This window comes from Bombus affinis, chromosome 3 (assembly GCF_024516045.1).
Source record: "Bombus affinis isolate iyBomAffi1 chromosome 3, iyBomAffi1.2, whole genome shotgun sequence".
In the NCBI taxonomy this organism is placed as follows: Eukaryota; Metazoa; Arthropoda; class Insecta; order Hymenoptera; family Apidae; genus Bombus; species Bombus affinis.
Window position 1 is genome coordinate 17,085,275 of NC_066346.1, and position 12,279 is coordinate 17,097,553.

The following is a 12,279-nucleotide window of genomic DNA, read 5'->3' on the forward strand; positions in this document are numbered from 1 at the left end:
TCAACTGACCGTTGCTATCCCTATAATTTCTTAAAATTAAATGTAATCAACGTGCATGGATCGTGTTAGGGTAACTTTCTTTTAATTTTCCGCGAACATTGCTTAAGTCGATTTAACGGATGGCGGAAACATTTTTCATCAAGAATACCGGGACTATAATTCTCGTAACTATGTGAGACGCCCTTTATCGTCGACCCACGCGACGCCAATCCGAAATGGACGAACTGCTGGTCAACACGGACGTTCAACCTCGCTTGTCAATTTTCCAACGTAACGTGTGCACGTTTAAGCGCGTTAAGTCGTAGCGGCGGGGCAACGACGCGACGCTGGGATCCGCGCGTACACCACGCGCCGTTAAATCATCGGTTAACGCTCGCGCGTAATGCCGCCGCGAGAGCCAGTGACACGCCTCGACCATAAAGGGCGACCCACGACCTGGACCAACAGCCTGCTAACGCTTCGCGATGACCAGCTTCGCGAGAATCCATTTTTACAACAATTCAGACGTTCATTTCGCTTCTTCTAATCGATGGAAGCGATCAAAGGAAAACGTTCTTAAAGGGTGTGTTTTCAAAGAATTCGATCGCTAAGGGTCAAGAAGTCAAGAAGCGAAACGAGAGTAGGCTCGTAACGTGACATATTTGTATACCGTATCGCGAAAGAAACTTTGGTTCTCTCTCGAGAAAGTCAAGAAAGTCCTCTCGCGCGACGACGTTAAGCGAAATTGCACGCTGGAGACGCTGTGCCGGAGGAACGGCCTGCAGCGTTCGAGTTTGCTCGCGTCTAGATAGCTGATACGTGGCCGGAGGTGGAACGCGGGGGCTCGTAAAATGTGGAAAGAAGCGGGAAAAGGGTGTGTCGCGAGCTACTCGACGAACGTGGGAAGGGGTACCAAGTTCGACCGATACCCGGAGGAGGAAGCGGGAAATAATATTAACATAAGCTTTATCTAAATGTTAATACGAGGCGTTCGTAACGTCGAGCGTCACGCACGGAATTCCCAGAGTGTCGCGAGAGAATAGGGCCGCGTCGTTGACTGTTCCTCGCTTTTCCTCTCTCTCTCTCTCTCTCTCTCTCAGCCCTCTTCACCCCATGGTTGTTCGTTTGTCGTTGGCCAGGGGATGGTTGGTGCCGCGGGCTCGAAAACGAACGCTTAAAAATGTAATAGCGAGGAGCCCCAGAATCGTCGGACGCGAAAACGACGACGCCGAGCCTCTTTATTTTCTCCATTATTCAAATATAAATGTAAATGTTGATACAAACGGATAGGTAAATGGAAAGAGAGAATTCAATTGTTCGACACTGAACGCGCCGACAGCAGGGAGGCGCTCGACACGAAATTAGTTTATAAGGAAGCGAGCGGCGAGACGGGGGTAAAAAATATACGGTCAAAGAGAAAGAGGGATAGAGAGGTAGAGAGGGGTGGGGGCAGAGCGGAGGGAAAGAGGAAGGCGGGCAGACAGAGGGAACGGACGGGAGGTCGACGGGGATGCCGTCGTCGAGGTCCTCGTGAGAGGATTCCCCCGGGCGCCACTCTGGTTCTCCCGGCTATTCGAATTTCCGTTTTTTCCAGCGTTTATAACGCGACCGAGTATAATCGTTCATCGTGCTAGTTGGTCGGAACAGTGGTAGGAGAGGAATGTCCATCGGCGTCTGTTTCGTCGCGTCAGGAAGAAACTGGATGGAGGACGATGGATATTTCCATTCGTTCGCAGTCGTATCTGTACAGCCCCCGTGCTAATTGTGGAACGACGGTTAAAACAACAGGGTTTACAGGACGAGATAGGGCGTGTATCGGAAGAAAACAAGGCGCAATGCTATCGGTAGCTCGTCGACGCATTCCACGAGATTCTTGGCAGGAAAAAGGGTCCCGGCAATATCATCGGGTGTACACGGGGTTCTCCTATTTCCCTCGACGTATATTGTTCTCGCCCCTCGACCCGGCATTGTGCCACGACGGTAGCGTAGCTCGTGGAACAGACCGAGTCGGGGTTGCAGTGATGCAGGGTGCATATGCGCTGATAGCTCGTAATGCCATCTCTAATTCCATGCAAGAGCCGATTTGATTTTGGTATTAAGATAAAGCGAGTCTCTTTTGCTCACTGCCGCCCCATCGCTGTCCCTCTGCCTCCGCCGACTCATTCCGGCTCCCCCGATTTACTCTCCGTTTCTATACCGACGATCACTTTCGGAACTCGAAATAATACGAGGGATGAATCCGAAACTTGAAACGCGATATCGATGGCTGCACTAACCACGTTACCGCTTAACCCCATCGGGACTAGAGAGAGTGCCGTTTCGCGATACACGCGCGTTTCGATACGAGCCAAAGATAAACGCGACCAGACTCGTTGCTCTAGCACTCGACGAAAGGAAACAAACAAACGCTCGAAGGACCGTCAGCCGGCGTTTCGTCGACGACGAGGGAATAAAGATGGATCGAGGGTATCAACAAAGGGAGAACATGGAAGATAGCGCGAAATCTTGTCGAGCGATCGAAGAAAAAGAACGAGCGTACAAGTCGGTGTTTCGTCGTGTGGAACGGCGATCGTGTCGACGACTCGTCTCGAACGATGACGAAGTGTTCGGCTAATGCTGTTCGATCGCGTGCCATAAGAGGGCGCGAAAATCCTCCGTGCGATCGCGTTTTGAACGACCCTCTCTTCCGCTTGGTCTGCGCCGGACGCAACGCAGCTCCTCGCGCGATCAACCGCGAACGAATCTCGCGCCCAACGACCTGTCCGATTCTTTCGTTGATCGAACGCCTCTGCGTTCTCGCGGTTGAACCCGATCTCGACCTGTGTTTCGTTGCCGTATCGCGACGAAACTGCTCGATCTTCTCAGAAACCGTCCGACTATACCGTGAATTCTAGGGATCCTTGTCCGATCAGTTCGTAGAGGATTGGCGGAGGAAGGGAGGAAGAAAACGACGGATTCTTAGAGGTCGCGTCGACATCGTTATTGGCGATGTGGTAGCCCGGGTGTGCCGGCGTGGCCGCGACCGCAGAGGTATCGGAGTGCGGCATGGCACGGGTCAACCGCAAACCGACAACGTCCACGCGCTCTCTCAGTCCTCTCTCTTGGTCGTCCGCGTTCTGCGGCTCCTTCGATAGAGGCCCGAGGCCGCACACCCTCACGCACACGATGCCCTCGACACGATGCGCCCGATGCACGCGCGTACCTACTTGGCGCTGCTCGCGGCTGTCCGACCCGAGTACCCTACTGTACTACTCGATAATTAGGGAATCTCGCGAATCAAAGGATACCCGAGTAAGACGAGGCACGTGCATAGCTTGGTAATTCGGTTTCGGTGGCGAGTTGCGAACACGGATCTATAGGAACGGGGGCTGAACCGGTTTACGTAGGCCGAAATTCGTTGACCGGCACGGCGTTCAGGGCGGAAACGGGCGCGGCAGGTGCAACCCAGTAATTGCAAACGTTTGATATTTAATTATAATTTAACCGTGCGGCGCGGTGCGACGGGGTCTGTCCTCGGCGAATAACCCTCGTCGCAGCGTCGGTTCGATGGGATCTTCAGATCCTCTTGGAAACAAAATAATTCCCTAATTATTCTTGCCGCGGCTGGGCCACCGCGCCGCGTTCGCGTTGAGTTACGGCCTCGGCTTAATTACGTTATTAATTAGTCCTTGTCGCGGAACGACAACGGTGTGTCCAAAGTTTCCTCGTTCTTCGTCGAGGCTTGTCTCTCGACCCGGTTTCGATACGAAGAAATAAGAAGACACGACGATCGACTTTGTCGATCGTTCGTGACGACATCCGGCGCATGCGGCAAACTCCTTTTTCCTTTCCTTTTTTTTAACCGCACGACAAGACGATCGCGAACAAAGTGACGCCCGAGAAGAGTGACCGTGACAAAACTCTGACGGGAGAAGCCTCGAGTCGTATGTCGGCGTGAGTTTATGTATCGCGCGCGGCGGTATCCCGAGCGAGCTGCTGTCCTGCTTATTATTTCGATCTGGACATGGTTTCGTTCGGACGCGTTAGGACTGTAGCGCGCTCGTAAAAGCCGCACTAGCCGCTCCGAACAGCCGAGAGTAAAAGAAACTGTTCGCGAGAGATACGCACGGCGGCTTTGTTATTTATTCCGTCGTAAGTCGTAAACGGTCCCGGGTGCGGATTTATCGTAGAAATATTAAAATGAGAGACACTGCTTTCGGCGTTTTCTCGGACACAGTCGGAGCCCCGTTGTTCGCCTTCATCGACAAAAAATTGACCGCCGCCGACGCTTTACGAGTCGACGTATTTTATTCGAGCCGAGCGACGGTTAAGATTCCTTGTCTTTCGCTAGCTTTTGCCAAAGGAGATAGAAACGATAGGTAGGATATAGAGAAGACGAACGCGTCAACGCCGCCGAGACGTCCGTCTCTGGTTTCTGGAGGAAATTCGCGAGAACGTCGTCGACTTGAAGTTTCGCGATCGAGCGCGTTCAGAATGTTACAATCCTCTCTCCCTCTTCTTGTTGGATAATCCGCGGTCCAAATTGGCAGGATTACTCGTTCCGAAGACTGGGCCACGTCCTCGAGATTGCCGGGATTACGCGGCTGTAACGCACGTCGAGCGTGCTCTGCGTTTCGCCTGCCACGCGCAAATACAGGTATTATCGGGTATTACAGCGAGTACGTATCGCGTGCGTGAAGGAATGTCGCGCCGTCTCGGCAGGATCCTTGTCATGCCACGCGAGAACCGTCTTTCGTTCGGCGCCACCGAGATCTGTGCCAGGTGAAACCCGTTAAAACTCGTGCCTGCCGTTCATTCGTATTTATCTAACTCCTAAAACGAGTTGGTATTTGATTGGTATCGCGTGCTTGAGCTAGAGCAGAACGCCACCGGTAATAAACTCGCTCGGTACCTTTACGAGCGTGCCGAAATTGAAACTGGCGCACGAGCCAAGCGCGAACAGCTTGGGAAAAAATATTGCCCATCCTGGACAAGCCCTCGAGACATCTGCCTCGCGCGCTTACACGCTTCGTATTCGGATTAATCGCGCATCTGCACGGTCGAGTTCTCCTCGCCTTTGTCTTTCCGTTCGTCGATCCGATGAGACGATAAACATCGAGCAGTCGGACAAGGTTGCCGGAAGTCTGAGTCTCTTGGCGCGAGTCAGGTGTCGCAACGATTTCGGTAATTTTCTCAGCACCCCCGGTGCGACTCCTCCGACGAACTAGCAAGCTAATAAGCGGCGTACCTAGCCTCGCAACATAAATAAACGAGCCACGCTGAAATCGTAATGTTCCCCAACGCGGCGTGGCATCGAAATTAAAATTAGCCTGGAAGATGGGTCGGCAGGGCGTGAAGGAGGCACCGGAAGGAGGAACGAGGAGAACGATCGCGAACAAGGGGCAGAAACAGAGAGGTCCGCCCCCGAGACGAATATTATGCAAAGCCGCGAGCAATAAAAATAACGTATTGCGACCGAGAGAAGCATAAGTTTTAATCCAATATTACTAAGATAAGTCTACCGAAGCCCACCCTCAGGTCGGAAGAGAAAGATTTCTTTTGTGTGTAACGCACCCCAACTTTACATCGTGGTTATTAGAAAATGCTCTCTCTCGATGCTGGCTCATCGCGCGAGGGGAGTTTTTCTTTCTCCTATCTCTCTCTCCGCCTCTTAATAGCCGCCCGTAAAGATCGCGGGATACGCGCTGTTACTCGGGAAATTTGCTCGGGCGCCACAGCGAGAAGAACTTTTCGAAATTTTTCCGCGTTGTTCGTTCGATGAAAGTCGATTCGGAGGAAACAACCGCGATACGCGTTTGTCTACGGCACCTTTCTCTTCCCTTACTTTCCTACAAATTGCTAACATTTTTCAAACGGGTTCGTACGCTTTCTCGACCGGTATTCGATGCCACCGCGTTCCTACCATTTCCTCCTACTATTTCGTTCTCGGAAAAACGCGACGAATACCGGGGAACGAACGTCAGTGCAAAGTTATGATCCATGGCGGCGCTTTGACATTCTTATTACTCTATTTCACGCAACTTTCTCGATGGACTGTATTACTCCCGTTCGACCCGGCCCGAGGAAGGAAGCACTAAACCGGCTGATGCTTTGTTTCTCGCTCGAGGAACGAGAACGAGCGTGAAAAGGAATAATATCTAGGGTGGTTGTGAGATACAGAGAGCGAGTGTGAGAGCGAGGGGACGTGCGGCGAAGAGAGAGGCAAACGACCGCGCGCATCCAGACCCTCGCACGTTCTTTTCCACTCCGGGCGCGAAATCGGACAAATCCAATCTGACTGACGGGATTGCCGCGATCTATGGAGGAAGGGAGAACGAAGCGCGGGGTTCGGTCCGGTGGAAAGGAAATAATAGAGAGAAAGAGAGAAACTCTCGCGTCGGGCTCTGGCTGTGTCGACTCGACGCCCGTACGAGCCCTCGTAAAAATTTATAATTTGGAAAATACCATTCGCCGTTCTCGGATTTCAGCCAGCCAATCGAGTTTATAAAGCGAGAAATCGAAGGAACCCGGTCGGTCTCGAAGCAGAGACGAAAAAAAAAAAAGAAGAGAAAATCGAGGGAAGGGGCGTCGACGACGTCGACGATAACGTCGAAAGACTTTTGACGAAAATTGAAGTCGTTGTTATGACGGGAATTGCCCGCGACGACGCTTTACGAGAGGGACGCACCCGTCGACGCTCGCAACTTTTCGAAAAAGATTCGGGGGATGAGAATCGCGCTTTGTGTGCCCGCGCTTGTATGTGTGCGTACGTGCGTCGTGAGACAGAGAGACGCAGGAGAAAGAGGAGGAACGGTCGGCCGATTACGGTCGCCAATGGCCAGAAAACCAGGGAAACGCGTAAAGGCGAAACTGACAATTAGAAGCCGAGCCACGAACGCTCGTATTATTCGTTATATCGTTTTACGACTTCGCGTTCGCTGCAAGCCGCGCCGCGTTAAGCGGTTTATAGTTTTTTTAATTGCCGAAGGGTGTTCCGCGTTACAAGTATGTAGAATCTCTCGCGACCATACAAGAAATCTGGATTATTCCGCTGGCTTGGCGACGTTCACATACATAAATCGGCTACGGATGCGTCGGACATTGGATCAAATTAACGCGTGTAACGACGCTACTACGTTGATGCTACTCGCGCGAGCAATCGTAAAAGCCTCGTTACAGTCGTAAATGTGATATATTTTGTTTCGACCATGAAATCTTTCCCACATGATCCGGTGTCGGGTCTAAGCCCGTTGTAACGGCGTTACTTAAAATTCTTTGAGTAGGCATTGTCCGGTAGGGGAAGTACTTGATATCGAAGCAGCGTGCGGGGCGAGTGATGCAGATGTTGCGGGTATCAGTTAAACGCACGTCCGCGTAACGAGAGCTCATCTAGGGACATCCTTTAGTGGTTCGCAGAAAGACAATAGGAGAAACGCGAGTAACGCTGTACACAACGCGCACGCTCTGCGCTGACTGTGGAACACAGAAACCATGTAAAAAGATCTCACGGCAAAGAATGCAGCGTTTAAAGCATGGTACGAGCCGCTAGCACGGTTCGTTCTCGTTTCTCCTCGGCTATGGCCTCAGGTTCCCGCGTTTTCGGGCAGAGTGTTTGAACGGCGCAGAACGGTAGCAGGATGCGATAACGCTCGAGCATCGTAATTCAAAGATAGCGCGTTGTTTAACAAGCAACAGTGGCTCCTTTGTCGAGTCGAGCGGTGCTGAGATCGGTGAAACGACCTGGCCTACGAATTCCACGCTACGATACAGCGAACGCGAGGAAAATCCGGAAGTGAAATAGCCGCGGCGGGAATGGAAGGGTATTGAGGGGGAGGGGGTAGGAGGAGAGAGGGGCAAAGGGTGGAAGGGAGGAGGAGGGAGCGAGAGCCGGTGGCCGTTTGGCCTGGAATCGTGTTCCGGTCGCGGTCGAGGCTCGATCCTCGCGAGCTTAACCCACATGCGACCGCGTGTATACACGCGTCGACAACTGCTGGCTGCAGCGCAACATCAGAGACCGTTTAATCCCGGAATGCCGAATACGAGAGAGCAGATCGTCGGCCCCGAGCGATAGATTTGGCCAGTATGCGAAAACGGGGTTGCAACCCTCCGCTCGAGAGTGCACCCTATCCCTCGCCGGGCCATTAATAATATACCCATATTGGACACAATTCACCTTGAAATTAACCGGCAGCCGATTGGTAAGCCCGGGCAAATTGACTTCGAAATTGACAATTTATAGTCGCTCGATTCCGGCCTCGCCTCTCCTTCTGCTGCTGCTGCTGCTGCTGCTGCTGCACCTCCTCCTCCTCCTCCTTCCTTGTTTGTAATTCTCTCTCGTTTCCCGCACATCTTATTTTCCTTTCTCGCGAAGATCGATCGTGATCGCCGCCAGGGATGACGTACTCTCGAATTTCAACCATTACGAGTGATCGAGAGTCGCGTCGATGATTCGACGAGTCGCGGCAATTTTCTCCCGTTCTTTCCTTTTTCTCTTGCGAGACGCCAGATGGATAAGTTCGTAACGAATGCGAAACGAATTTCGAACACGCGTTTATCGGCGAGATCGAGAAACACGAAAGGCGAGAGTCTAGCTTTGCCTCGGTGATCCAAGAGACCAGGTCGTTCGATCCTTAAACGGCCCATCACGTAAGAATGGGTTGCAACTGTTCCTCGCGGATTGGGATTGGCTTTCTTTGTATATCTCCGTGCTTTTTCAACCTCGTCGGATTCTTTTCTGTGCGTTCTCGTTTCTCGTCTCACCGAACGGTCGGACGAGGAGCCGCTTCTGCGGTGCAGCGATCATTAAGGCGGGGAATGATCGGATCAAAGCATAGCACCTGGCGCGATCATCGCGAATCCCACACGCGATACACGACCGGACGCGAATCGAGCGCAACGCGAACCTAACTTCTATCTAATCGATCGATCTGCATCGATTATCTGGCAGGTTCCATCGAGGAGCATCCTGAAGTAAGTCGTAGGTGTATTTCTTTCGATCGGTAAACGATACAGTGCATTGCAAGTATACGTATAAGAACTCTTAAGAATCAGACACGTTACTTGTTCAGGATGCTTACGTGCCTATTCAGCTGCCGAATCGCCCAACGATAAAGATAGATTCCGTGAATTTCATCTACCGACAAGTACTGATAATCTTACAGTAGCCGTTCCACTCTACTGGCCGTTGATTAGAATTTCCACGAATTCAAATAAACCGGAGAGTGGTTGTTGACGCAATCGCTACGACGATTATGCATCTCGAGGAATTTCTACGTTTCCAGTAGTTTTTATCGCGTGTGAGGCAGTTGAATGCTTGCTTGCAGTCTGTCAGCGATATCTATCTAGATTTTTCAACCGCACGCAGGAAAAAGTTGGCGCCAAGAGGCGTGATCAATGCGTTAAGGTATCCTGCGCTTCGTATCCCGATAGGGGAATTAATTCCGTCGAGCCGAAACGAAATCTAGTAGCTACGGGGCTCCGTGGTCGTCGCAATAAGGCCGATTACTATCCATCTCATTTTCTTCCTCGATCTCTTGGCCAACAATAGGTCACGATCACCTTATCCCCGCGAAATCATGCAACATCGGTTTCGCAAACACCTTTCTTCGATATCCGGCCGATCGTTTCAGACGAATCGTTTCTTCGATGTCCGATACTTTCATCGTACGGTCACATCTGGCTTCTTATTAAGGCGTATTTAATTAATTGCGTGTTTATTAAATCAGCCGAATTCGGGCCACGTACATCGAACCTTTTACAGATAAATCAGAGTCGTTACGCGAAGAAAGGATGGAACGCGATCGGCCGTTCATTTCGACGCGACGTTTTTCTTATTTCGCCGGTAGATTCGTACGCAAACAAGTACGCATTATACGGGTCTAAGCGTTGGAGAGTGCGTTCTTGTTTTCGGTGTAACCCGAAGCTAAGCGGTTTAAGAGATCAACGCCGTATAAACCGGCCGTCTGAGAATCGTCTGGAGATCTCGTGCGTGAGAGCTGGCAGAGAGACAGAGAGGGGCCAAACGGCGAGAAGAAGAGAACACGATAAACGAGAACGAACTACGAAAGAGGACGAGTCGGAGAGTGGGAGGGCGCCAGGGAAGCGAACAACGAAGATCGAGAGATCGAGCGCCTCTGGAGGAAGAGAGCGGAAAAAGCACCCCGTACGAGCGATAGAGGAGGGGGTGTAGAGTCGAACGCAGAACGAGGACGAGGAAGACCGTGGGCAACGCGAAGAGGTAAAGCGAGAGGGCAGGCAGAAAGACGGGATGAAAAATTAGATTTACAAATCTGTCCTGACTACTATGAGATTGCTCGCTTACCAAGCAGAGATTCTCAACCCGGTCGAGCTTTTCGTAGCGTCTCTGTCACCGGGTATAAATATCGAGAGGACTGGTCCTCCTCCTCCTCCTCCGCCGTGCTTCAATTTTCGTTCTTTCTCTTTGCTTCATTTTCGTCGCCACGTTGCTACCCGCCCTCCACTTGTCAACGACGCGACGCTTTCGTCGAACGAAATCGTTTATGCTCCGCTGCCAATGGCTGCATCCTGCAAAGGGTGCCGTCGATCCAGCAAGATTATCGGCTAAATTTGAAACGGATTCCGAAATGAAACTGACGCGAGTCGTTCGTAGGAACAAAGTCGGCCGGAGTCGGGGTTGAGTACCACTGGAAGAATATAGCCGCTATATCGGGAACGGAGGAAAGGATCCTGCCACGGTAACAACGAGTCGCAGTCTCAGTCTCAGGCCCGGCGAAAGCAAAAGCTCGAATCACGCGCGTACGCGTATGTACACTTTGCGCGGCATGTGTCCGTGGCTGGTGTGTATATGGAAGCGCCTCTCCGGCGCCTGCCGCCTATGAAAAATGAACGTTTCTGCCAGCCGCGGTATCTACTCCGAACCATCCTGTGAGATCGTTCCGCGTCAGATACTTTTGCGCGCAATTCGCGACACGCTGCTCGCGGCTAGTCGCTTCTATTCTTCTCGATCGTCGTCTATTTGCCGATCGTTGGCGAGAATCGCGGAATATTCCCGCGACCCCTCTTTGAAACCGCGTCCAAGGAGAATAATCGAGTCTTCGAGACACGATAAGTTACGCAAATGCAGGCTGTTTGGCCCGTTCCATCGCCTCTCGCGCAGCTTTATCTTCCCCTCTGCTAGATTTATCGCGGCAAACGTCACTACGTATTAGCCGGTGGTATCTCGTGACTCGTAGCCACGCTCGCTCGCGACCACGCGCGGCCCCGCACGGATCGCGAGAAGGTGAACTTCATTCGGCTGCAGTCGGCCGAGAACCAGTTCTCGAAACGTAGCGGCATTCTAGATAGAGTCTAATCGACACTTGTAGCGACCAGAGCTTGGTCATCGAGTTTCATTCGAGCGTTTCCTCTCTTCCTTCGAGATCGATGAGTCTCGAGATCGGAGCCGGGGGACCGGCCGAAGAGTCATCGTTTCGCGAGAAAAGACGCACTCATTTTGTTCGCATGAAAAGCGTTCGCGTTATTTGTCGTACTAATATTCGTCATATCCATGATCCATTATACTGGATATATTATACTGGAAACGTCTTTTCTCGCGACGTAATCGAACAACTTACGACGAGAGTCGTAAGCTCGACGATCGGGGTAAGACATTACCTCGATGACAGGTGTCTCTAACCACAGTAACTCTCTACCACTGTACAGCTCCAGGCCAGGAAGACCACCGAAGAGAGCTTCCGTCGGTCTGAGTCTCGCAGCCAGCCACCTGGCCGCCGCGACCGGTCACCACCCCCAGCATTCTCTCAAGAAGCACCGAATGGACAACGGCGATTACTACGAGAACGGGCATTTGGGTAAGTCTCGTTACACTTCCTTTTGTTCAAACAGCCGCTCGTAAGCGTCACCGACGCTCGATCGATAGGCCCGCTCGACGGCTGCTTACGATTCTGGTTACGACCGTGCCAACGACTTTTTAGCCATTCGAGGCCTGTCCCGTGTCTCGGCTCTTCCAGACGTTCGTATTTCACGCCGCGTGTCGTGTCCTTTCTCTCGATAACGCCACGTTTTATGGAGACGCCGCGGATTCAGCGACAACATTGTGCCACGATGTCGACCATTCGAACGTTGTTCAACGACCGTGAACAACGAGACGCGTTGAAAGGCTGCAAATGATCGAAGAGGAAACTTTTACAATGTGGGAAATGGGCATTTTTGGATTAATCGAGTTCATTAGCGTGCGAGAGTCATATCGGAGATGACATCGTCGCGACGATCAACGTCGAAAGCGCGGAAAAAAGGGACGAAATCGTGGAATAGGTGAGCCACTCGTAGGTAAAACGGTAC

The 12,279-nt window shown here is 51.8% G+C and overlaps 1 protein-coding gene across 7 annotated transcripts in view; it reads left to right on the plus strand.

The window, feature by feature from the left end:
- The window catches only part of LOC126914387 (dachshund homolog 2), a 142,437-nt gene that overhangs the window by 44,367 nt on the left and 85,791 nt on the right, over positions 1-12,279 (plus strand). For 6 of the 7 annotated variants that reach the window (XM_050718276.1, XM_050718277.1, XM_050718275.1 and 3 more), the window contains exon 2: positions 11,641-11,789. In XM_050718276.1, coding sequence (XP_050574233.1) covers positions 11,641-11,789 — 149 coding nt within the window. The remainder of the gene's footprint in view (positions 1-11,640; positions 11,790-12,279) is intronic. The other variant, XM_050718271.1, reaches the window with a different exon arrangement.